A 22,799-nucleotide genomic window follows, 5' to 3' on the forward strand; every position below is an offset into this window, starting at 1 on the left:
ACGTTAAATGAAAGCAAAGAATTACAATTTTACAACAAATAACAGAAACTACTATTGATTGATTGACATTGTGCTTAACGTTTCTCGAAAATAATACCTTTAGTAATGCAAGGTGTACTGCAGACGTGCGATTTATTTCAGACGTATTGCGGGACATAAATACAATATTTAATCAGTTTATTTTAAACAGTTTAATAAAAACATGCTATCTCAAACGCCATTATTACCACACTGGCTATTATGAGGTTACTACAAATTTGGCGTTCTGTTATATCGAAGTGCATTGCGGGACATGTAGTTGCTAGTTACGTTCTTTGAATACGGAAGTCCGTCGTCACTGCGCCGACGCGGGAAACAGACACGAGTGCAAGGGCCGTCAAAACAAACTTCCCACACGGACATTACTGCACTGTGTATCCTGTGTGAGTTTATCTTAGCTACTTTATATTTGTGACAGAAACCGTGCTGCTTGCTGGCCGGTTGTCTTCTGAATCATGTTAGCCTTTGACCTGCTGTACACTTTCTGTCGTCCATACATAATATCAGCGTGTTTAAAATGATGACACTACTGTGCCACATTCATATACTTTTATGTCATTTCATATCTTAAGGTCATGCGTCAAAGCACTGATCCACAATGTCTAAGATTGAAAAGATGAGTATTCTTGGTGTGAGGAGTTTTGGAGTGGAAGATAAAGACAAACAAGTGATATCGTTCTTCAGTCCTCTGACAGTCCTGGTGGGACCTAATGGAGCTGGAAAGACGGTTTGTAATGTATAATCACTCTATACAGTGCTAACAACTAGTGCATATCTACTAGAAATCATCACAACCGACCTGTAGTATTAATGTATTTTGCAGCAAACCATTAAAAAGGTTCTTCTGTTGATTTTGCAGACCATCATCGAGTGTCTCAAGTACATCACTACAGGAGACTTTCCTCCAGGAAGCAAAGGAAACACTTTTGTCCATGATCCCAAAGTACGACTTTTCTAAATATGACAAGATATTTTGTACGGCTGCAGGATATTTACCTGTGATAATGCTTTGTAGCAGTATTGCAATGCGTATTGCATTATTTAGCAAGTTGTTGCATGTCACATGTCGTATTATATGTGTCATGAAAGGTTTGCATTCAAATTTAGCAATTGTTGTCCATGCAGTTTATGTTTTATATAGTGTGGCGATGACTAAAATAAACTTAAAATTCTGATATTGTTGCACCGGATCCAAATCCATCCGATGTGGGCCAAAAGCAGATTCAAAGATACATTCCAATATGTGGGCATTCAACCTTTGTGTAAGCAGTAAGCACATATATCTGATTTCCTTTGGCAATGACATCTCTCTTCATGAAATAAAGAGCTTTGGGCAAATTAAAGGCAATATTATTAAATATAATACGTGCAGCTATATGAGTGACTTGTAAAGCAATCAAGCCATAAGCCATTCATCCCTTAGATTCATCCATAAAATTGTTGGTGTGTTTAGGATGCACATGAGACGGACGTGCGAGCGCAAATCAGACTCCAGTTTCGAGATGTAAATGGTGAGGCCGTAGCTGTCCAGAGATCCATGCAAAGTACACAGAAGGGCAAGAAAACTGAGTTCAAAACTCTCGAGGGTGTCATTACTAGAATCAAGTATGTCTACATGTGTCTTTTAACAAGTAACAGAAATAAACACTAACGTTGATGTACATTTAATATGTTGATCTGTTGATGTCAGGCATGGGGAGAAAGTAAGTCTGAGCTCTAAATGTGCTGAAATGGACCGTGAGATGATTTCAGCGCTGGGCGTCTCTAAAGCCGTTCTCAACCACGTCGTCTTCTGTCACCAAGAGGAGTCCAATTGGCCTTTGAGCGAAGGCAAAGCCCTTAAGCAGAAGTTTGATGAGATCTTCTCAGCCACAAGGTATTCTGGACAAGAGGTTTAAATTCTTACAGTGACTAGTTACAAAACCTAAAAACCTTACAGTTTGCCTACTTTGAATGTAAATCTGATGCTTTAATGGACATTTTATCTGTCAGCTACCTATAACCACATCCATTTGCTTTAAGGTACATCAAAGTATTGGAAACCCTGCGGCAGCTGAGGTTGAAACAGTCAAACACCGTTAAATCCTGTCAGATTGAACTCAAATATCTCAAACAGAACAAAGATAAGGCTCTGGAGATCAGAGAGCTGCTGTCCACTAAAGAAGGTCAGCTCGGTTCCTCCAAAGAGACTGTCCTGCGCATCGAGAGTCAGATTGAACCGCTGGAGGTGAGAACACAAAGACAATTATGAATGTCGCGGTTCTGACATTGATTTATAATTTGGTTATTTATACCATACTGTATATTTCTAGAATCGACTTAATGACATAGATGACAGCCTAAGCAAAGTGATAAAGTTGGATAATGACATCAAAGCTCTCGACAGCAGGAAGAAACAGATGGAAGATGATAACCGTGAACTAGAGGAAAAGATGGAGCAGGTAATCTCTAAAACCGTTAAGAACCTACCAAGTATGTAACTTCGTCATTTATTAGTCAGCAGAACCAGATAACGATCTTCTAAATGCTGGGAGCTGTATGCATATACAGGATGTTCAGCAAGAGATGCTTTGTGGTCTTTTGTAACCAATGACAGGGTGATGGATTGTGTTTGAAAGTAACAGGCATGTACCTCCTCGTCATCATTAAAACTCTTTTAATTTACTTTGTACTTCACTAGACATCAGTAAAAGTTTGTGCATTTGTGTTGGTTTATACTGATGAAATATTTATGAAATGAATGTAATCATGTACAGTGAGGGTGGAGTAATAGAGCACATACAAGGAAAACAATGGGGCCTAAGACAGAGCCTTGCACCACACCACATTGTGTCGTGTTTCAGGTGTTTCAAGGTTCCGATGAGCAACTTCAAGAAATGTATCAGAACCATCAGCATACTGTGAAGGAGAAGGAGCGGAAGCTGGTGGAGTGCCAGCGTGAGCTAGAGCGAGCTGTACGAGAGTGTCAAAGAATGAACCGTATCAAATCCGACCTACTCGTTGAGCAAGGTAGACAAAATTATCTGGTTGTCCAGTTATATTTCAGTTCTAATAAATGTGCCATATACTGTATAGCCTCAAACAGGAAGTCCATTGCAGACACATTTCTTAAGTGAATTGTCAATTAATATTGAATTTCTGTAGAATTTTCATGTTAATATCAGGAATAGATGATTTAGTTTTGTTTGTTTCAGTAGTTTTTAGTATGCAGTTTTTTTAAATGTGCTAGATTCACACCTAAAATAATATTATTTGGATTTAATAAGTCACATGCAGTTTACTTTCTTTAAATTTTTTTGCTCAGAGAAAATAATAGGTTTATTTTTTCCTACTTTTTTTTTAAGGTCGCCTGCAGCTGGAGGCAGATAGACACACACAGAACATAAAAAAGAGGGACACCCAGGTGAAGAATTTGGCATCTTTCCTGGAGCTGGAGGGCTATGATCGGACCCCTCCTAGCGAGAGACAGCTCCAGAGCTTCCACAGACAGGTCAAAGAAAGACTGGATCAGGACACAGAAGCTCTCAACCTAAGCTTGGTAGATACATCATCATTATGAAACCGTGCACACCTCCCTGACTTTGGCAACACTTGGATCATTACAGTATTTAGTTTAACAGTTAATCTTAATATTACATTATCACATTTTGGGAACAATTCAATGTACCACCTAGGAGTATGTTTTGACCAAAACTTAAAATTGTTGAAAATCGAAATAGGGCATTGAACTAGTTATTCAACCGTTGTTCTTAGACCAAATGTCATGAATGACTATGAAATGTTACAATTCCTATGAAGTTTTCTCCTATTTGTGTTCACTGATTAAATCAGCGTGATATACAAGAGAAGGAGGCACAGAAGCAGCGAAACATAGATGATCTTCGTGACAAAAAGACAGGCCTGGAGAGAACCATTGAGCTGAAGAGAGACATGCAGGCCAAGAAACAGCAGGAACTGAAGAACATCAAGTCTGATCTGCAGAGACTGGAGGGCTCATCTAGCAGACTGCAGGAGCTGGACGCTGAGCTTCAGAAAGCGGTCAGACCTCTTTACGTATTATTATAATTATATTATTATAACTAAGTTAACCGTAAACAAACACATTTTAATCACTTTATCAAACTATGAGGCTCAGTCTCAGGTAACCTGTCGGTGCAAAATACACAAAAACGTAAAATAGATTTTACGGCAATATGCGATGCTGTGTGTCTTCACAGGAGCGTGAGCTTGATAACGCCACGCAGGCGTGTACAGTAGACAGTCTAAAGACAGAAGTGATTGAACTACAAAGGGAGAAGACTGAACTGGATCAGGCCCAGCGCAAACTGGATCAGGAGATGGAAGCGCTCAACACGCACACCACAGCTCGTACACAGATGGACATGTTGAAGAAGGATAAGGTGAGATTATGAACCCGGGACTCTGACAGAAAGCATCCAGGATTCACACCAGAAACTGGAGATCAGCTATTAGCTCACAAGTAGATGAATAGATGTCTGTTACTTTGACAGCTTGCCATATATAACTTTAGCACCTAGATGTCAGCATGTCTTTAATACTGTACGATATCCTGAGATACCTCACATTATATTAACACACTTTATTCTGTAGTGCAGTGACACTACAAAATATATTTGATGTGATCAATTTCACTCTTTCGATTAGGAATGCATTTAGACAAAAATGCCGCTTTTAGTATTTGACAAAAATGTAATTTTGTGTAATAGTCTTCTGCAACATTGCATGCATAGGATCCCGTTATGTACATTGTAAATATGCAGCACAATCAGGTGCTGTATCCCGCAACGCAGTGCAGGTAACACAGGTACAGTATATCAGTGTTCAATTCTTTATGTTGGATTGTAGATGGATAAAGAAGAGCAAATAAGGAAGATCAAGTCAAGACACAATGAAGATCTAGTGTCTCTGCTTGGACACTTTCCAAACAAGAGAGAGCTGGAAGACTGGATCCACACAAAATCCAGAGATATAAAGGCCACGAGAGATCGTCTCAGCAAACTCAAGTGAGTGCCACACTTTGTTGTTTATGAGCGAGCAAATAACATGAATATGGGTGTTATGTTGTACATTTCCTACAGAAGACGAAGAGGGTACGTGACAAGTGATATGCACTCATACTGTACCTGAACCCGATATAACAGGAAACGTTGTACAAACATCTTTGTACAACCACCCACATACCGGAATACTGTTGTCTTGAGACGTACAAATAGTTTCAATTCAGGGTTAATAATAAGGAAATAAAGAATTTACTTATATAAATATAAGTTAAGTTATGTTAAAGTGATAGTTCAGCCAAAAACAGAATTTACTCAGCATCTTTTCATTTCAAACCTGTATGAGTTTCTTTCTTCCGCAAGCAAACAAGAACATATTTTGAAGGAAGTTGGTAACCGAACAGCACTTGCCCCCTTTCACTTCTTTTGTACGGACACAAAACCAATGTAAGTCAATGGGGGCCTGTTAACAACATTCTTCATAATATTGTCTATTGTGCTCTGCAGAAGAAAGAAAGTCACAAAGGGTTTCAAATGACAAGAGGGATGGTGAGTAAATGATGACAGGATTTTTATTTTTGGGTGAACTATCACTTTGCATCTCATAGATCTTTGAGGCTGTTTTAATAGTATAGCCAGTCATTTCTTGCTTTAAGGCAATTGCACTACAGATCTTAAATTGTGTAGCATTTTAGATAGGGGTGCACCGATGTATCGGCCACCTATATTGGATTAAATTAAAACAATAAGCATATCGACAATAGCATGATAAGGCAGATACCGATTGTTTATTCAGTAAATGCATGGAGGCAATGAGTTGCATATCTGAATAATCCAACGTTTTTCTCTGAGCAAAATAATTCAATAGCAACAGCACAGACTTTAAGTTTATTAAAGAAATGATCAATGTTAAGTCAAATATGAGTTCATTTTGTTATAAATATTGGATAGCAAAACTTTTGATCTTATTGTATTTTTATCTAAACTCTTCGAATGTTAAATGGAGAAATGCAGAAAACAACTATCTAGTATTGTAAAGTACTGTGCAATTGACAAATATCGGAATCAATAGTTGTTTGTTAAAATCTGTAACGTCTCGTCCGTAGCAAAGAATTGGCATCTGGAGAACAGAAGAGGAGTCACTACACGGCAGAGATCAAGCGTAGGGAGGAACAGCTGAGCAGCTATGAGGAGAAGCTGTTTAATGTGTGTGGAAGTCAAGACTTTGAGTCAGACCTCGGCAGACTGAAGGATGATCTCGAGAAATGCTCCAAACAGAGAGGTACTCGCACTCATAGACAATCATATAGAAGTCAAGCCGTGGGTTGACTTGACCCACATAAAACGTACATAGATCTGGTTGACAAATCTGTGTCACTCAGCAGGATGTTTTTGTGTGGGGTGGGTATTGTAAAACTAATGAATAAATGCAGACGGTATTATGTCAGCTATGTTATGATGGCACATATAACAACATGAAATTCAATGTCAAGACTGCATGAAAAATTAGGGCCTGAAATAAATTGCGTTCTAAACCCAGATGAGATGAAAACTAGTCATTTGATAAACATAGCAAGCTGAGGTTGCTTTTGGTAACATGTTACAAATGAATTAACGGTTTATAGAAATTCAAGAGGGAAAATCCATGCAAAGCAGTCTTCCGGTTCGGCTTACAAATTGACGTCATGACTGAACAAACCTTTTGATTGTTTTCTAGAATGATAACAACATGACATTATGCAATGCATAAATATAAAGATACAAGTCCTAGATACAAAATAAATGAGTAAATGGATAATAATAAGGAAACAAGATAATCATAATGAGTTTAAACAAAGTTTAACTTTCATCATTCACAGCCATGCTGGCGGGTGCCACTGCCGTTTACAGTCAGTTCATCAGTCAACTGACGGAGGAGGGCGAGCCATGCTGTCCCGTGTGTCAGCGCATCTTCCCGTCAGAGGCCGAGCTCCAGGACGTCATCAACGACATGCAGTCCAAACTGCGGCTCGTCCCGGACAAGCTGAAAAACACAGAACAGGACCTGAATAGGAAAGAGCGCAGACGCGATGAAATGATGGCGCTAAAGCCCATCAGGCAAGAGACTCTGACAAATGTTAAAAATCATTCAATCATAATTGTCATTTGTGCACTTGGCATGTGTATGTCAGTCAAAATTACGCATAGATTCACCTGTCCATTGATCATCAGTCCTGCTTCATATATTGAAGTTAACTTTCTGTCTGTATGTTGTGTACCCCCTGGTTAGGCCTGGTTTCCCTCCGAGGTTTTTTTTCTCCTCCAATGGAGTTTTGGGTTCCTCGCTACCGTTTGCATACTGTTTTGCACTGTTTTGCCTGGCCGGGGGGGCTGCTAGAATTTGGTAGTCTTATTTAATTAACACTGCATATAGGAATTTATTGTGTGTCTGATATTTGACCTGTGTTTTGAATTCCATAACCTTTTATGTTTTACTTATAGTCATTTTTTCTTGTACAGCTGCTTTGTAACAATGAAAATTGTAAAAAGCGCTATATAAATAAAGCTGACTTGACTTGACTTGACGTGTACTGGCAGACAGTCTATCTCAGAGCTTCAGGAGAAAGAGCTGCCGGAGCTCAGGAATAAACTTCAGAGTTGTAATCGAGACATCGAGAGGCTGAAGGGAGACATTGAGGAGCAGGAGACACTGCTGTCGACCTTCACGTCTGAGGAAGACACAGCAAAAGCCTGCCTGCAAGACATCTCCCTCATGGACCGCTACCAGGTCATTCCTAACACACACAGTCAAACAGAGTCAATCAGTAGAACGTGACATATACAGGATAATGAATCGATTCATATTCATTTTGATATAGCAAGTTCATTCTATGTCGTATTGAGTATACCATCTAAAGTGCATCCCACACTTGAATACAAAAAAACTCAAGCCGAAACATGGATGCGTTGCTTGGATTTGTGATCCCACATACTTCATTTTCATTGGCTGGTCAGAAAATAACTTAAGATTTGAGTTGTGGAGCATCATACCATGCAAGCAGATTCAAATGTCAAACATGTTAGATGTCGTAGTTATACACTGGTGTCTTTATCTGTCATAATAATGCCAGTATATAAAATCGTTACAATAATGTAAAATGGTAGTCCAAGCTATTATGTATTATTTACAGTACATCCATAGCTGTCAATAGAAAAATGGTAAAATGGCTATTATAGTTCAAGCGGACGTAACACTTAGTTTCTCCCAATCTCATATTAATCTTGAGTACCTATAGAGTAGTATTGCATACTTCATATCTTCGAAAATCTTTAGTTTGATAAAATTTATAAAAGACACTTATTTCCGAAAACAGAAGACCTCCTGTACTCAGAACTGAAGCTTGTGCGCACCCATTGCCAACATAACACAGACTTATTACTTAGTTTGACTTACCGCGTGCGGTTCATGTCCAGCATCTTTTAGTGCTGGGACCGCTCCATCTATCAGTTTTAAACGATCTGCAAATTCACCGTTATATCCACCGTTTATAAAAAATCCATCACTGAAATGCAGTGCCGAAATTGCGTTGTTGCACAGTGGACAATGGGCATGCACTGCTAACGCTCTCCCTACGCGCTGCTCCCGCCAAGCTCTGCTTTCGCGTGCTGCGTCAAACAGGTGTAAAATATCTTCCATGTTTTGCGCGTTTTAGCTTGACCTGAAGGACGTGGAGAGGAAGATCGCTCAGCATGCAGCCAGACTGCAGGGAGTTGACCTCAGTCGCAGCATGCAGCAGGTCAGCCAGGAGAAACAAGAGACCCAACACCGCCTGGACACAAGTAAGTTTAACTGCGTATCACTGCAGTAGTCAAACACACTGCTACATTCTTCAGAGAACCGAGGGGCCATATTCTGTGTTGTGTTCCTGATGTTCAGCCTGCAGTAAGATCGAGCTAAAGAGGAAACTGATCCAGGACCAGCAGGAGCAGATCCAGATCTTGAAGAGCAGAGTCAACGAGATCCGCGGCGAGAAGCTTCAGATCTCCAGCGACATGCAAAAACGTCAGCAGCTGGAGGAGCAGTGCGTGGAGTTCTCCACCGAGATCCAGACGCTCCTTCGAGACATCCGGGTGAGGAGACTCGTTTACTTCTGAAGAATCGCTCTCTTGAAAGTCATGTTGAGTGTCATGGTGGTTTGTGTATTTATCAGGAGGCGAAGGATCAGTTGTCTCCTCTAGCCGCTTCTCTGGAGAAACTCCAGCAGGACAAACTGGACCTCGCTGAACGCAGGAGGCACAAACAAGAGGAAGGCCAGGAGAAGGTGTTACATACACATCCTCGTATTCATGACGTTTAGTATTGGTATGAAAGGCATGTTTATTTATTATCAGAGATGAAGGATGATTTATACTTCATTTTAGATAAACGCGATTAAGGAGAAGATTAAAAACCTGACTCTAATCGAAAGAGAGATCACAAGGTACGTTGAAGAGGGCAAAGACAGCTATAAAGAGGTAGAGTATGATCTTTTAATTTCTCTTAACATTTTTCTGTATGACATTTCTTCATTTTTAAAAGTTTAACTTCTGTTTATTATTTAGCAAAAAGAAACCGAGCTACAAGAGGTGGATAAACAGCTACATGATGCCGAAAAACAACGAGAGAAGATTAATATAGACATGGGCAACTTTCGCCAAGACATTGACACTCAGAAGGTGCCAATCACCAAAGCTTTCTTGTCTTCTGAATTGGACAGAATTCGACTTATGGCCTATAGTCGCCCTGCACTTTTTTCCCATTGAATTTAAACCACATACTGTATTAAAATCCATCATAACCCTTTTAAAGAGACCTTCCAGATTGTGATTTTTGGCCAAAGATCAGTTAAAAACAGTTTGCGTATTGTAATAGTACAAACAAGGTTTTGTTTAGACACTACTGCAGTTCATTTAACAGTAGTTGATTATTTTGATGTATTTATAGCATAAATGAGTCGTGATTTGTATATTTGAAGATCTGTATTTGTGGTTACACGATCGCAGTTTTTTTTTACAGGTTCAAGAGCGCTGGCTCCAGGATAACCTGACCTTACGGAAGCGCGTGGAAGAGCTGAAGGAGGTGTCCAGGAAACATGACGTTCTGCTCAAGGAGATGGGCAACATGCAGGTCCTGCATCTGCGCAAGTACGAGATCACGTATCACATCCGCTTGAATACATCTACCAGTCCTAGATAGATAGACTGACACGGTTTTAGAAGTTCAGAAGATTTGATAAGCACAGCATGCTGCTAGGTCACGGTTACCTTCAGTTACTGTCTTTTTACTTAAACAATAGCTACTTCACACAGATCTATATAAAATATTAATGGTGGCGTTAAAGTGTATGTTCTTCTGGCAGCGAGCGGCGAGAAGTGGACCGAAAGTTAGAGGAGCTGAAAAAGAACCGCAGCGTGGCTCTCGGCCGACAGAAGGGCTACGAGGACGAGATCCTGCGTTTCCGTAAGGAGCTCAACGAGAACCAGTACTGCCGAGCGGAGGATCTCTACAGAGACAAAATGATCGAGATGAGAACGACGGAGCTGGCCAATAAGGACTTGGATATTTACTACAAAGCACTAGACCAGTAAGTAGTTCATTGGGGGGTTTTCTGCCGTGTACTTTTATGTGTCAGAGTGTGTGGGTTTGCTTTTGATGTGGTTCCGAATACCGTCAGAAGCAACTAATATCCTTTGACTCGAGGAAATCTAACTCAGCCATCAAACACTATAGGAGCAGCTGAGTCAGTATGAGCAGAGCTTAAGACCCTCTTGACATCATAGGACAAAACATCCCGGAAAACACACTAAAACAATAACCAACTGCTGGGTGTTATAGATATGAAGCAGAGTTGAATCACATACTTAAGTCTTTTCATTTAAAGTTGACAGTTGAATTCTGTACATCACGTCAATATTTGCAGTTTGTTATAAATAATGCTGGCAGCCAAATTGATGTTGCCTAGTTACTGTGAGGGATACATTGAGGAAGTCCCGGGTCATGGTGGTTTGTGTAGATCAGTATCATGCTTTGCCTTCACAGAACTAACAGCAGCAGGCCTGTGGTGTCTGCCGTCATGACTGCGCACATCTGAGATATGAATGTTGGGAACCAAACAACGGCGGTACTCATTGACTTCTGTTGTGTGAACACAAAACCGATGCAAGTCTATGGGTAACGCCGGTGTTTGGTTCCCAACATTCTTCAAAATATCTTCTTTTGTGTTCTGCTTGAGAAAGAAAAGTCAGTAAATGAGCACAGAATTTAAATTTTTGGGTGAACTATCCCTTGAAAGAATCCGTTTCGTAGATGTGGCCATCATGATTGAATATCAGGGTAATATTATTATTACAGGTTCCTACATTCCAAGGGATAACAAAGATATGTGAATTGTGATCGCATCACTTACGGGTCTCTTGTTCAGTTTGTTTATAATACAGTCTGTCATCATTCGCAGACTGGGAAAGTACTGCCGTTGTCAATTAATGAAATATGACTGTGTCACCCATCAGAGCAGAGTGACTCTTCTCACCGTGATACCATCACTGTCGTATGCGCAGACAGGAGGAAGTGTGGTCATCTGATAGGGCTCGACATGCTTAGATGCGAGATTTTGTCTAAAATCATTTCTAATAAGAAGGGAAAAAACAGCTTGGTCATGGTCATGATCAAAATAAAGCAACTGCTCTGCAAATTTTTTTTTAAACTTCATCAAAAAAACACGGAGAAATAAAAACATATACAGGTCCTTCTCAAAAAATTAGCTTATTGTGATAAAGTTCATTATTTTCCATAATGTAATGATAAAAATTTAACTTTCACATATTTTCGATTCATTGCACACCAACTGAAATATTTCAGGTCTTTTATTGTTTTAATACTGATGATCTCAAAAAATTAGCATATTTCATCCGACCAATAAAAGAAAAGCGTTTTTAATACAAAAAAAGTCAACCTTCAAATAATTATGTTCAGTTATGCACTCAATACTTGGTCGGGAATCCTTTTGCAGAAATGACTGCTTCAATGCGGCGTGGCATGGAGGCAATCAGCCTGTGGCACTGCTGAGGTGTTATGGAGGCCCAGGATGCTTCGATAGCTCATCCAGAGTGTTGGGTCTTGCGTCTCTCAACTTTCTCTTCACAATATCCCACAGATTCTCTATGGGGTTCAGGTCAGGAGAGTTGGCAGGCCAATTGAGCACACTAATACCATGGTCAGTAAACCATTTACCAGTGGTTTTGGCACTGTGAGCAGATCTTCATCTCCATAAAGCTTTTCAGCAGATGGAAGCATGAAGTGCTCCAAAATCTCCTGATAGCTAGCTGCATTGACCCTGCCCTTGATAAAACACAGTGGACCAACACCAGCAGCTGACATGGCACCCCAGACCATCACTGACCGTGGGTACTTGACACTGGACTTCAGGCATTTTGGCATTTCCTTCTCCCCTGTCTTCCTCCAGACTCTGGCACCTTGATTTCCGAATGACATGCTAAATTTGAGCAACAGTCCAGTGCTGCTTCTCTGTAGCCCAGGTCAGGCGCTTCTGCCGCTGTTTCTGGTTCAAAAGTGGCTTGACCTGGGGAATGCGGCACCTGTAGCCCATTTCCTGCACACGCCTGTGCACGGTGGCTCTGGATGTTTCTACTCCAGACTCAGTCCATTGCTTCCGCAGGTCCCCCAAGGTCTGTAATCGGTCCTTCTCCACAATCTTCCTCAGGGTCCGGTCACCTCTTCTCGTTGTGCAGCGTTTTTTGCCACACTTTTTCCTTCCCACAGACTTCCCACTGAGGTGCCTTGATACAGCTCTCTGGGAACAGCCTATTCGTTCCGAAATGTCTTTCTGTGTCTTACCCTCTTGCTTGAGGGTGTCAATGATGGCCTTCTGGACAGCAGTCAGGTCGGCAGTCTTACCCATGAATCTTACCCATAAAAGCCTCAGGAATCTTTTGCAGGTGTTTAGAGTTAATTAGTTGATTCAGATGATTAGGTTAATAGCTCGTTTGGAGAACCTTTCCATGATATGCAAATTTTTTGAGATTTTTGGGTTTTCATGAGCTGTATGCCAAAATCATCAGTATTAAAACAATAAAAGACCTGAAATATTTCAGTTGGTGTGCAATGAATCTAAAATATAGGAAAGTTTAATTTCTATCATTACATTATGAAAATAATGAACTTTATCACAATATGCTAAATTTTTTAGAAGGACCTGTATTTCATTAAATTAGGATTTTTTATTACTTCACAATAACAGTTCATTAGTTAACATTAAAGGGATCATTCGGACAAAAACTACAAATATTTTATTCTACCAGACTTACTCTTGTCTTCTGTGGAATGTCTTGGGAAGTCAGTGTAGTTTGCTTGTTGGTTGTTTCCAATTAATAAAATTAATATAATAAGATATAACGCATCAAAGTTTGATTTTAACCATTTAATTTAACTGTGATTTCATTCATTGAAATGGCATTACTCCGTCACTATTAACATATAAAGAATATTCTGTGAGAACACTGGTGAGACGTAAAATGATTTTATGGGTATACATCTATATCATTCAAACCGTATAGGTTTACAGTGACATTACAGTGAGTCCATTATGAAATCATTTCTTTATTATAGTTGATACTTTTATATCACAGAACAATCATGAAGTTTCACGGCATGAAGATGGAGGAGATTAATAAAATCATCAGAGATTTGTGGAGGAGCACATACAGAGGACAAGGTGAAATCACGAAGCCTCATAAATCTATACATTTTTTCATTCGTCTGCACATATATTGTATTTGTGGTTATTGCTTTATTCTCATCTGACATGATAATGTGTAAATGCTTGGTAGTTCTGATACATGAATGGAGCTCTTACTGTGCTGCTAATGTCATTCCTCAGACATAGAGTATGTGGAAATCCGCTCTGATGTGGATGAGAACGCATCTGCTGGCGTCAAAAGACGGACATATAACTATAGAGTGGTCATGGTGAAAGGAGACGCAGCTTTGGACATGCGAGGACGCTGCAGTGCAGGACAAAAGGTGTTTGTCTGCATCAGGATGCATAATCTTTCTTTTTTTTTATTCCACATAAAGTTGTGTTCAATATAATAGCAGTCCAACATCACTAACTAGATCAGTCACTGTTTTTGGTAGAAATTATATTTCTATAAGGCAAATATTTTACTTGTAGGTGTAGTAGAGTAATAGAAAAGCAACAGACTCAACAGTCATGATATGCATGCTGCTGATTCTCTATAATTGGATCATTCATTGAAAAGTGCGTCTTCAAACTAATAGGCTGCTCGGCTTAAATTATATAAAATGTTTTAAAATGGCAGCCAAACCAGAAAGATGTGGAAGGAAACAGAAAACTGCCATTGGCTTTTCTCCGATCCTTTCGAATGTTAAAGACTATGCTCAGCTCCAGGGTGATCAAAGAAATTTGCAGTGTTCCCAATGCATTTCTGTATTGAAATAAAAACAATTATAAAGATTTTGAGCTTTACTCACTTTTTAAAAGAAAACACTGCTATTATTTTGAACACAACTGTACACACAGTAGTTACAGTATAATATATGCTTAAAGATCTACTTAGTGTATGTTTGTCTTTAGGTTCTTGCGTCCCTCATAATACGACTGGCGCTGGCTGAGACGTTCTGTCTGAACTGCGGGATTCTGGCACTGGATGAGCCCACCACCAATTTAGACAGAGAGAATATAGAGTCTTTGGCACACGCCCTTGTGGAGTAAGTTGTGCTTTTGGAGTTTGGTTATTTGTGAGCTTTTCTATGAAATCCAGGCTGAAGTCTCAGAATCAAATTATGAGATCAGCAAAAATGTATATTGTGTGTTAATTGCTGTTAATATCATAGAATTTCAGATATAGTGCTCAGCTTTTTATTTAGAACGTTGAAATCAATGCTTTTATTGTAACATTTTATTATAATTCATTGAATAATACTATTAAACTTCCTACACATCATTTAGGATGTTTTTATGTAGGAAACACTACATCACAAAGAAAAATGACTGAAGCTTTGGACATTCTCTTAAAGGAGTGTTTGGTGTGTTATAAGTTGCCCATGCATGTATTAGACTGGATCAATTATTAAATTTAAAGTGTCAAAACAAATCTTTCTATCTAAAGCGAATGCTCACCCAGATCTACCTGAAACGCCTCTTGTAACCACACCCCCACAAATCTATGTCAGTTCGGGGAATGATTTGACTAAGACCGCCCAAATGTAAACGCTAGTAAGGTGGGCGTACCTATAAGTACAATTGCTTTAGAATCTGTTGTTCCTAATATGGTAAGCGGCGTTACATTTCCGTCACATGCTTGCAGTATTCGACCAATCACCACACACTGGTCAACTGGCCAATCATAGCACACCTCGCTTTTCAGAGAGGCGGTGCAAAGAGGAGATGCAAACATGCACGGTGTGTGGAAAATACAGTGTTTTTGAACCTTAAACCGTGTATATACATTGCATTACATATAAACAAACGATAATATTTGTTTTAGCCATGCCATATGACCATGAATCGTTCATTAGCCATGAATCCCCCCAAGTTGTTCCAAACTTGTATACATTTCTTTGTTCTGTTGGACTCAAAGAAAGATATTTGGGAGAATGTTAGCGACTGAGATTTCCGAGGAACAAAATGTGTTAAAGGTGACCTAGAACTGTTTGATTTAGTAAATTCTTCAATAAAAAACAATTCTTCAACGGGACAAAAAATGAAACGGTTATATTTCCTTGTTGCCTCAGTTTCAGTTGCTTACAATTTTTCAAACAGCTTTCATTTTGTTCATCAGAACAAATACATTTATACAGGTTTGGAACCAACTGGCAGACATTTATTTTTGGGTGGAGTATCCCTTTAATTGAATCATTCATTTATTGTCAGTTTATGCATTTTCTGTTGTGTATGATGGCTTCTAAAAAGATTATTCATGGCTGTGGATTTTCTTCATTGTGAAGAAACATGAAAACGCACTCTTATTAATGTGTATATTTATTTAAGTAAGAAATCCAGGGATGTTTGAGGCATATGTTAATCCAGCTGTTTTCAGAAAAACCCTTTTTACCTTCAAATCACATTGGGGAAAATTCCCTAATTTAGGCCTTTCTAAACATTTCTATGAACATGTGGTGTAACCTTCACAGACCACCTGAGCTCATTGTTTTAAAAAAATCTGCTTTTTTGTAGGATCATCAAGAGTCGATCTCGCCAGCGTAACTTCCAGCTGCTGGTTATCACTCATGATGAAGATTTCGTAGAGCTCCTGGGACGATCCAACTATGTGGAGCATTTCTACAGGATCAAGAAGAACCAGGACCAGTGCTCTGAGATCACAAAATGCAGCATCAACACTCTCAACTCATACCTGCACTGAAACCTCATCTCATGCAGAAGACATCTTTGGCCGACATGGTCGTGACAATGTTATGGACAGTTTTTCTTGCGTTAAAAGCTCCAGCAATATTAAGGAGTGTGCAGCATACAGATCGACTAATGTTAGCTGCTGTTTGCATACTTGTTGTACAGTTTGTACACTTGCCGAATAAAAACTGCTTTTCTGAAACCTTGTTTTATGTTGATAAATATTGGTGACCTTTATTCATGATCTGTTATATTTGTAATTGCTCTTTGTGTTTTTGTCAACAATATATAATCCGTTTCTAAACTTGTTCATGCAACATCTTAAAATAGATTTCAAAATGTTCTGGTATTAATCATCAGTAGACACTGTAGACACTTTCTATTCGAAAATACCCGAAATGTCTGATAATGTTTTGCAGCAAAAGCTATCAGCATTCATCATTAGGAGTTAGCAATAATGAAACTTGTCTGCACAACCGAACGCGGACAAAACACAGCTCAGCTATTCAAAATCATTACAAAGTAATCTCTTTATTCCGCTCTTCGTCGAAATCAGGACAGTGACACACAAGTTATCAACCACATCTCAATCAAGATAGCCTCAAAGTGTCCCTACCAACCAATGAGTTTGCATTGAGAAACCGTTAGTGCTTACAGTGCACAACGGAAGTTTCACAGGCAAGTCTTGCTTTTTTAAGAGTATATATACACGAATACAACAGAAGTGGAGTCATTGGCAATTGGTATTCCACAACTGAACATCCTGAGAAGGTCCTGGCAATCTGTTGAAGCAGACAAACATGATGATGAAGACACTGATTCTGCTGGTCATTGCAGCTGCGTGCGTCTCGGCTGCTCCTGCAGACGTCACCGACAGACATTGGTTGATGAGTGCTTTTGATGCATTGAATAAGACCTTCCAAAATCTCCCAGAGGTAAGAATGAACTTTTTCCACATGAAAACCGCAGTAATCGTCTTGACCTGTTTAGACATATCTTACAATATGATTTTTTTTAAAGGAGAATCTTTTTCTGAAAGATCTGAAAGTGGAAACCCATCGGACCTGCACGGTGAGTTGCTACGTATTCTCTATGTGACTCATTTTCGAAGCATTTCAATTGTTATTGTTTTATTTGTACAACTGCAAGTGCATTACTCCTGCAATCTTAAAAAAGTGCTTCAAAAGGTTCCTCGATGCCATAGAAGAACTTTTGACTGAAAAGTTCTGAACCTTTGACTGAATGGTTCTTCTATGGCATCACTGTGATGAACTTTTCCAAGCACCTTTATTTTTAAAAGTGTGGAGTTTTGCATATGATCAAAAATAATCAATAATGTATTTTTCATTATTATTTTTATTTCTTTTGTGTGCTTTCTGTATAAACTCTCGGTTGCAACGTCAACAAAACGTTTTTTTTGCTATTGATATTGTTTAAGACAAAATGCTTTGTGTACACAGTAACAGTTTGGGACAATTGTGTGACAGCGTGTCACTACCATGTTATAGCTGTTTTAGATTGTTTCCTAACTTAAAATGTAAAATTATTGTGATGCACAAACCGATTCATAAAACAAACGTTGTTCTGAAAATTACATTTCAGTTAAAGTTTGTGTGTGCACATAACACTTGCTTAAATGTAACACAGCGTGTTATAATCATAATTTAATCCTGGTCTTCTGGTTTTATTATCTTTACAGAATGAGTTCTTCTGTCAGACTGAGATAGAACTGAGAATGTTCGTCTCTGGGCGCTCTGGGGCCAAGTTTGAACCTTTCCGTACAGACAATGAGCTAATAAGGAATTTACACGCTTTCAATAGTCGCCATCATAAGGTAAGTTGAACCCTGAGATGTACCTTTCTGTCCGTAACTCTGTCCGACCTCCTATCAGAGAAAAATAATGATGTCATGGTACTGTCTTTCAGAAAACCTGTCCAAGTGCTGGCAGTAATACAATCCCACTGCGTGACTTCCTGGACGATCTGAAAAGATGTCTCCAGATAAAAATCAGAAATACAAAATGAGCTGGCCTGTGATAATTTATGAACCAGTTTTAATTTATGAAGGATATTTATATTTTGTCTTTATCAAAGAAAATGTTTGGTTGAATTGACTGTTTCTGTGTAGCATTACCTTATGTTACTAAAGGGAATGTGCGGAAACATTTCTTTCCATTTTTGTTCGTTTCATAATTCCTTTCCTGACTTTGTGTTACTTGCATTAAAACTATTTAATCGCAAAGAATGCTTCCGTTGTAGTTTATGAAGGGGGTAGATTATGTTTTTTTCTTTGTTGTATGAGAGTTGGGTGCATTTTTGTCTTTTGAAGCTTGACCTCCACAAACTGTATCTTCCAAAATTGATCAATTTAGTGTAGGAATCAATGGGTATACAGTAACGCATTGGTATTTAATGAAGATGCCTGCACACATGTCCCACTTAACTCCATCAAAACCGGTTGACATTGCAGATTTATTTGAAACTATACAGAGTTCTTTGAAAGTATAAACATGCATTACACTCCACGTGTGATGCAAAGATACGAATCGCATGAGCAATGAGGTACCCTGGTCAAGAGTCCAAATTCGAAGGCTACAAGTGTTTCATACTGGCATCATCAGACATTACATGCAGTCGTACGTGTGACTTACTTGAGTCTATCAATACAGCTGCAGGCACTCTTGCATTTTAGAGTTAAAAATATCAAAAATAGTTTGATAACAGTTGTCAGTATACATCAACCACACCATCACGATATTCACTCACTGATTGGTTGCATCGTATCAACCATTGAGTTTACAATGAGCAGTGCACAGTGTACACCATGTGTTATAGCAAGTCTTCCCATTTGTCTTGCAAATTGTTTCAAGCACATAGAAATATAGGACATCTTGCTGATTGAATGCCATAAGAGCTGCACAGTGAGCTGCTGCACATGAAACTTACAACCTACAGCTGGGATTCATACTGGATGAAATGATGCATCCCATATCATATCAATGCAGGACGCAACTTTTTTGATCAATTTTTTTTAATCTTTTTTGATCAAAACGTATCTGATCAATTGAATCGAATTAAAAAGCAAACAAAAAAAGTAAAAGGCTAAACCAGTTATCACAGCAGAAGAGCTCAAAACCAGCGGACAGAAAAAGATACACAAGTGTTTCTCTGGTGGGATTCATACTGGAAGGAATGATGCATTCCATATCGCATCGATACAGGACGCAAATCGTATTTTAAAGAGTAAATATTTTGTGATTTTACTTTTGTTTATGGAGGGTCCAACTACAAGTTGATGTACACATAGGGTGTAAAAACACGTTCATTTGACGCAGTTATTATTACCTTACATCTTGACTCTCAAATGATTTGTTCGGCGATCTGTCTAATCCCCTCCTGTCTGTCAGCCTATTCTGATCCGATTGGTCAGATGGTCTAGTCTGCTGGGATTGGTCTACCGCGTGCAGTATCACAAATGGAACGTATAGGCGGGCATTACACAGAGTGACGCAAATCTGACCCGGAACTGAAATATGAACGACGGACGACTCGTTCGCCTGATTCACAGTCAAGCCTATAACTGTTAATCGTTCACTTTCGGCTTTTTAACTTGGCTTACATTCACAGACAGCAACATTATACACTGTCTGAAATGTCATTTAAAGACATTGTAATAGATGCTCTTTAAAGATGAAAACAGTAGATGCAAAAAACTAATAAAAGCCACAAGAAACCACAGAACAGCTCAAATCCAGCGGAAATAAAATGATACACAAGATGCTCAGTCAGTGTTTCATTGCTTTCACGCACATTTTGATGCCCCGTAGTCTCCAGGGGCTGGATTTACATGCATAAAAGCAACATGGCATGAGGACAAATGACGACAGAAGATTACGAACACATTTGATCGAGCTTGCTGATACCATTGAGGAACTGGACCTTTCACAAACAGCAGAGGGTCTTCTGTTATCCCAACATCAGAATAACTGAGTATCAGTGCTGATATGTACTGAACAGTACATGTATGGATTTGGCAGACGCTTTTTATTTTGCAGACTTTATGCTTTTATTTACTTTGATTTGAAGTATATTCATTGCAACCTTGACAAATGGTATTAATAAAACCTATGGTTATAAAACTACAAGTCTTTTGATTGACATCTTTGAAGTAGACGAACAGTCCACGGAGGAGTCTTCTGTTAGTTGGTGTAAGTATATATAAATAGATGCATAATATAGCTCAGGACAGATTGGTGGTGGTCCTGAATAGGTTGATATTGATGCCGCGAGAATCGATTGTTCACACTAACCTTCACTGCGTATAGGGGAAATATTGAGAAAACGATGTTCATTATAAAGAAGCGCTTTAGAAATAGTAGAAATGGCATTTATCAGGGCTCACTGAAACAGCATAAAGAAATATGTGTGTATGTATAGGGAATCCCTTGGCAGGGAAAAAGACCGCAAGAAGAGAGCCCCCAGCTTTACTTCTGCCGAAATGGCCATACTGCTGGAAGAGGTGGGACACCTCAAAGGTCTACTTTTTTTTAGTTTCCAGAAAACATTGTTAAATATACACAAAAAAGAATTCTGGGAAAGTATAGCCATGAAAATAGCAGCGTCTAGTTTTAATTTAAACTAAGTTAAAATAAAAAATATAAAGGCAATAATAAATCAAATTGATATAAAATTATTATATTACATTTTATATATGAGATTAAACTGCGATGTAGAATGAACCGTCAGCAGTGATAAGGTATAGCTAAGAGCGGTCCAGACCAAGCTTACGAAAGTATGGTTTATAGAAGGTATACTTAACTGAGAAGGTTTCGGGAAACACGTATTCACGATAAATTACAGCTTAAGGTATAACTTAAGAACGACGAAGCGTTAATAAGGTTTCTGGAAACACAACACAGGTTTTATTGAGCTTCCTTCAATAAATCAGCAGTGTTCTTGGTGGTTACGTATGGCGGTTTCCAGTCCTATAAGTAAGACTGTTTTGTTCGGGTTCAACAATAAAAAGTTGAAACAAACTGCTGTGTTTCATCAGGCCTCGAGGAAATGTAGAGTTGAGTATCATCAGCCAAGCAGTGAAAACATACTCTGTGTCTCTTATTTATACATCCTATTGGTATCATGTACTGTGCAAATAGCAGAGGCCCTAAGACTAAGTCCTGTTGCACGCCGTACTGGACTAGTGATTTGTGTGACGCCTCAAAAGTGAATAGTGTTCTCATTCATTCCTGTGACGCCTCAAAAGTGAATAGTGTTCTCATTCATTCCTGTATTCACAGGTTGAGCTACTGACAACTAGTGGATGGAAGACGTTTCATGATCCAACCAATAAACTTTATATATTGAGCAGTTCTGCAACTGTAACCTGCCTTAATGTCTGGCTTTTTATTCATATATCTAAGTTCTATATGTGAGCTGGGATAGTGTAATAGTATACTTATAATTATATGGTATAGTTCTTCCAAATTAGCTTTATTTTCTTTTAAATTGTTTTGTTAATTTGCTTTTGTCATTTTATCATGTATTTGCTTATTTTTATGCTGCTATGGACTCTATTTTCCTTGTTAGTATTATTATAATTCTTCCGTTTAACCAATGGTAGTCTATGGTAGCCCTATGAAACGTACATAGGAAAATGGTGAACATTAGCACACTCGTAGAGGTGGTACTCATAAGTCATGTGACAAAGTACGGGGTCTCTAGCACTATCTCTATAGCGCCACCAACAGTTAAAAATGCACTTTTCAAACGGCTATAACTTTTGAACCCATTGATGTACAAAATTTCTACTCCACACACATCATGCGTGACGCTCATCGCATTCCATGCGTTAAAGTAAGACTCCGCTCATTACAGTACCGGCCATATCAAAAAGTACAGTATTGCGTTTTTTCACTACCTGTCCTAGAATTTGTACATTCTTCACTTTCACATATGTGCAATTTATGCTTTTTTCGCTTTTGTTACATTGCACTGGTGAGGCTCTGCACTGCTACTGCGGCGCCTTGTGGCCTTGGCCCCGTATCGCTGCTAGCAGCTATATATTTTAGTGCCTTAAACTTATTTCAGTGACAACATTTAAATTTTTCGTTTATTTATACAACCGTATGACTACAAATGAAGATATTTTGTATTGTGTCCATGCAATGGCCAATAGAGTCAAGTATTGTTTGGTTTCCAACATTCTTCAAAATATCTTCTTTTGTGTTTTTCAGAAGAAAGAAAGCCATACTTTCTTTAAACAAGCATAAGATGTTCAAAAACTGAGATATGAGATGCCTACAGAGGGTTAAAAAAGCACAGCAGCTTTGTGAAA

General features: G+C 38.8%; 2 protein-coding genes across 2 annotated transcripts; both read left to right on the top strand.

Moving 5' to 3' along the window:
- Window positions 1-280: 280 nt before the first annotated feature.
- rad50 (RAD50 homolog, double strand break repair protein) lies at window positions 281-16,672 on the top strand. The gene is made up of 26 exons (XM_079486555.1): window positions 281-422; window positions 612-766; window positions 899-982; window positions 1,493-1,644; window positions 1,730-1,915; window positions 2,062-2,266; window positions 2,352-2,480; window positions 2,883-3,048; window positions 3,384-3,577; window positions 3,871-4,077; window positions 4,257-4,439; window positions 4,906-5,063; window positions 6,164-6,339; window positions 6,917-7,154; window positions 7,635-7,824; window positions 8,750-8,876; window positions 8,974-9,167; window positions 9,248-9,358; window positions 9,459-9,551; window positions 9,639-9,752; window positions 10,093-10,220; window positions 10,436-10,660; window positions 13,722-13,807; window positions 13,973-14,115; window positions 14,690-14,823; window positions 16,292-16,672. Exons 2-26 carry the CDS (start codon window positions 638-640, stop codon window positions 16,476-16,478), a joined length of 3,939 nt encoding a protein of 1,312 aa, XP_079342681.1. The 5' UTR covers window positions 281-422; window positions 612-637; the 3' UTR covers window positions 16,479-16,672.
- Window positions 16,673-17,102: 430 nt separating this feature from the next.
- il13 (interleukin 13) lies at window positions 17,103-18,704 on the top strand. The gene is made up of 4 exons (XM_079486041.1): window positions 17,103-17,400; window positions 17,486-17,536; window positions 18,165-18,299; window positions 18,392-18,704. The coding sequence occupies exons 1-4, from the start codon at window positions 17,266-17,268 to the stop codon at window positions 18,488-18,490; spliced, it is 420 nt and encodes a 139-aa protein (XP_079342167.1). The 5' UTR covers window positions 17,103-17,265; the 3' UTR covers window positions 18,491-18,704.
- The last annotated feature ends 4,095 nt before the right edge of the window (window positions 18,705-22,799 follow it).

This window comes from Barbatula barbatula, assembly GCF_947034865.1.
Source record: "Barbatula barbatula genome assembly, chromosome: 22".
Classification (NCBI taxonomy): Eukaryota; Metazoa; Chordata; class Actinopteri; order Cypriniformes; family Nemacheilidae; genus Barbatula; species Barbatula barbatula.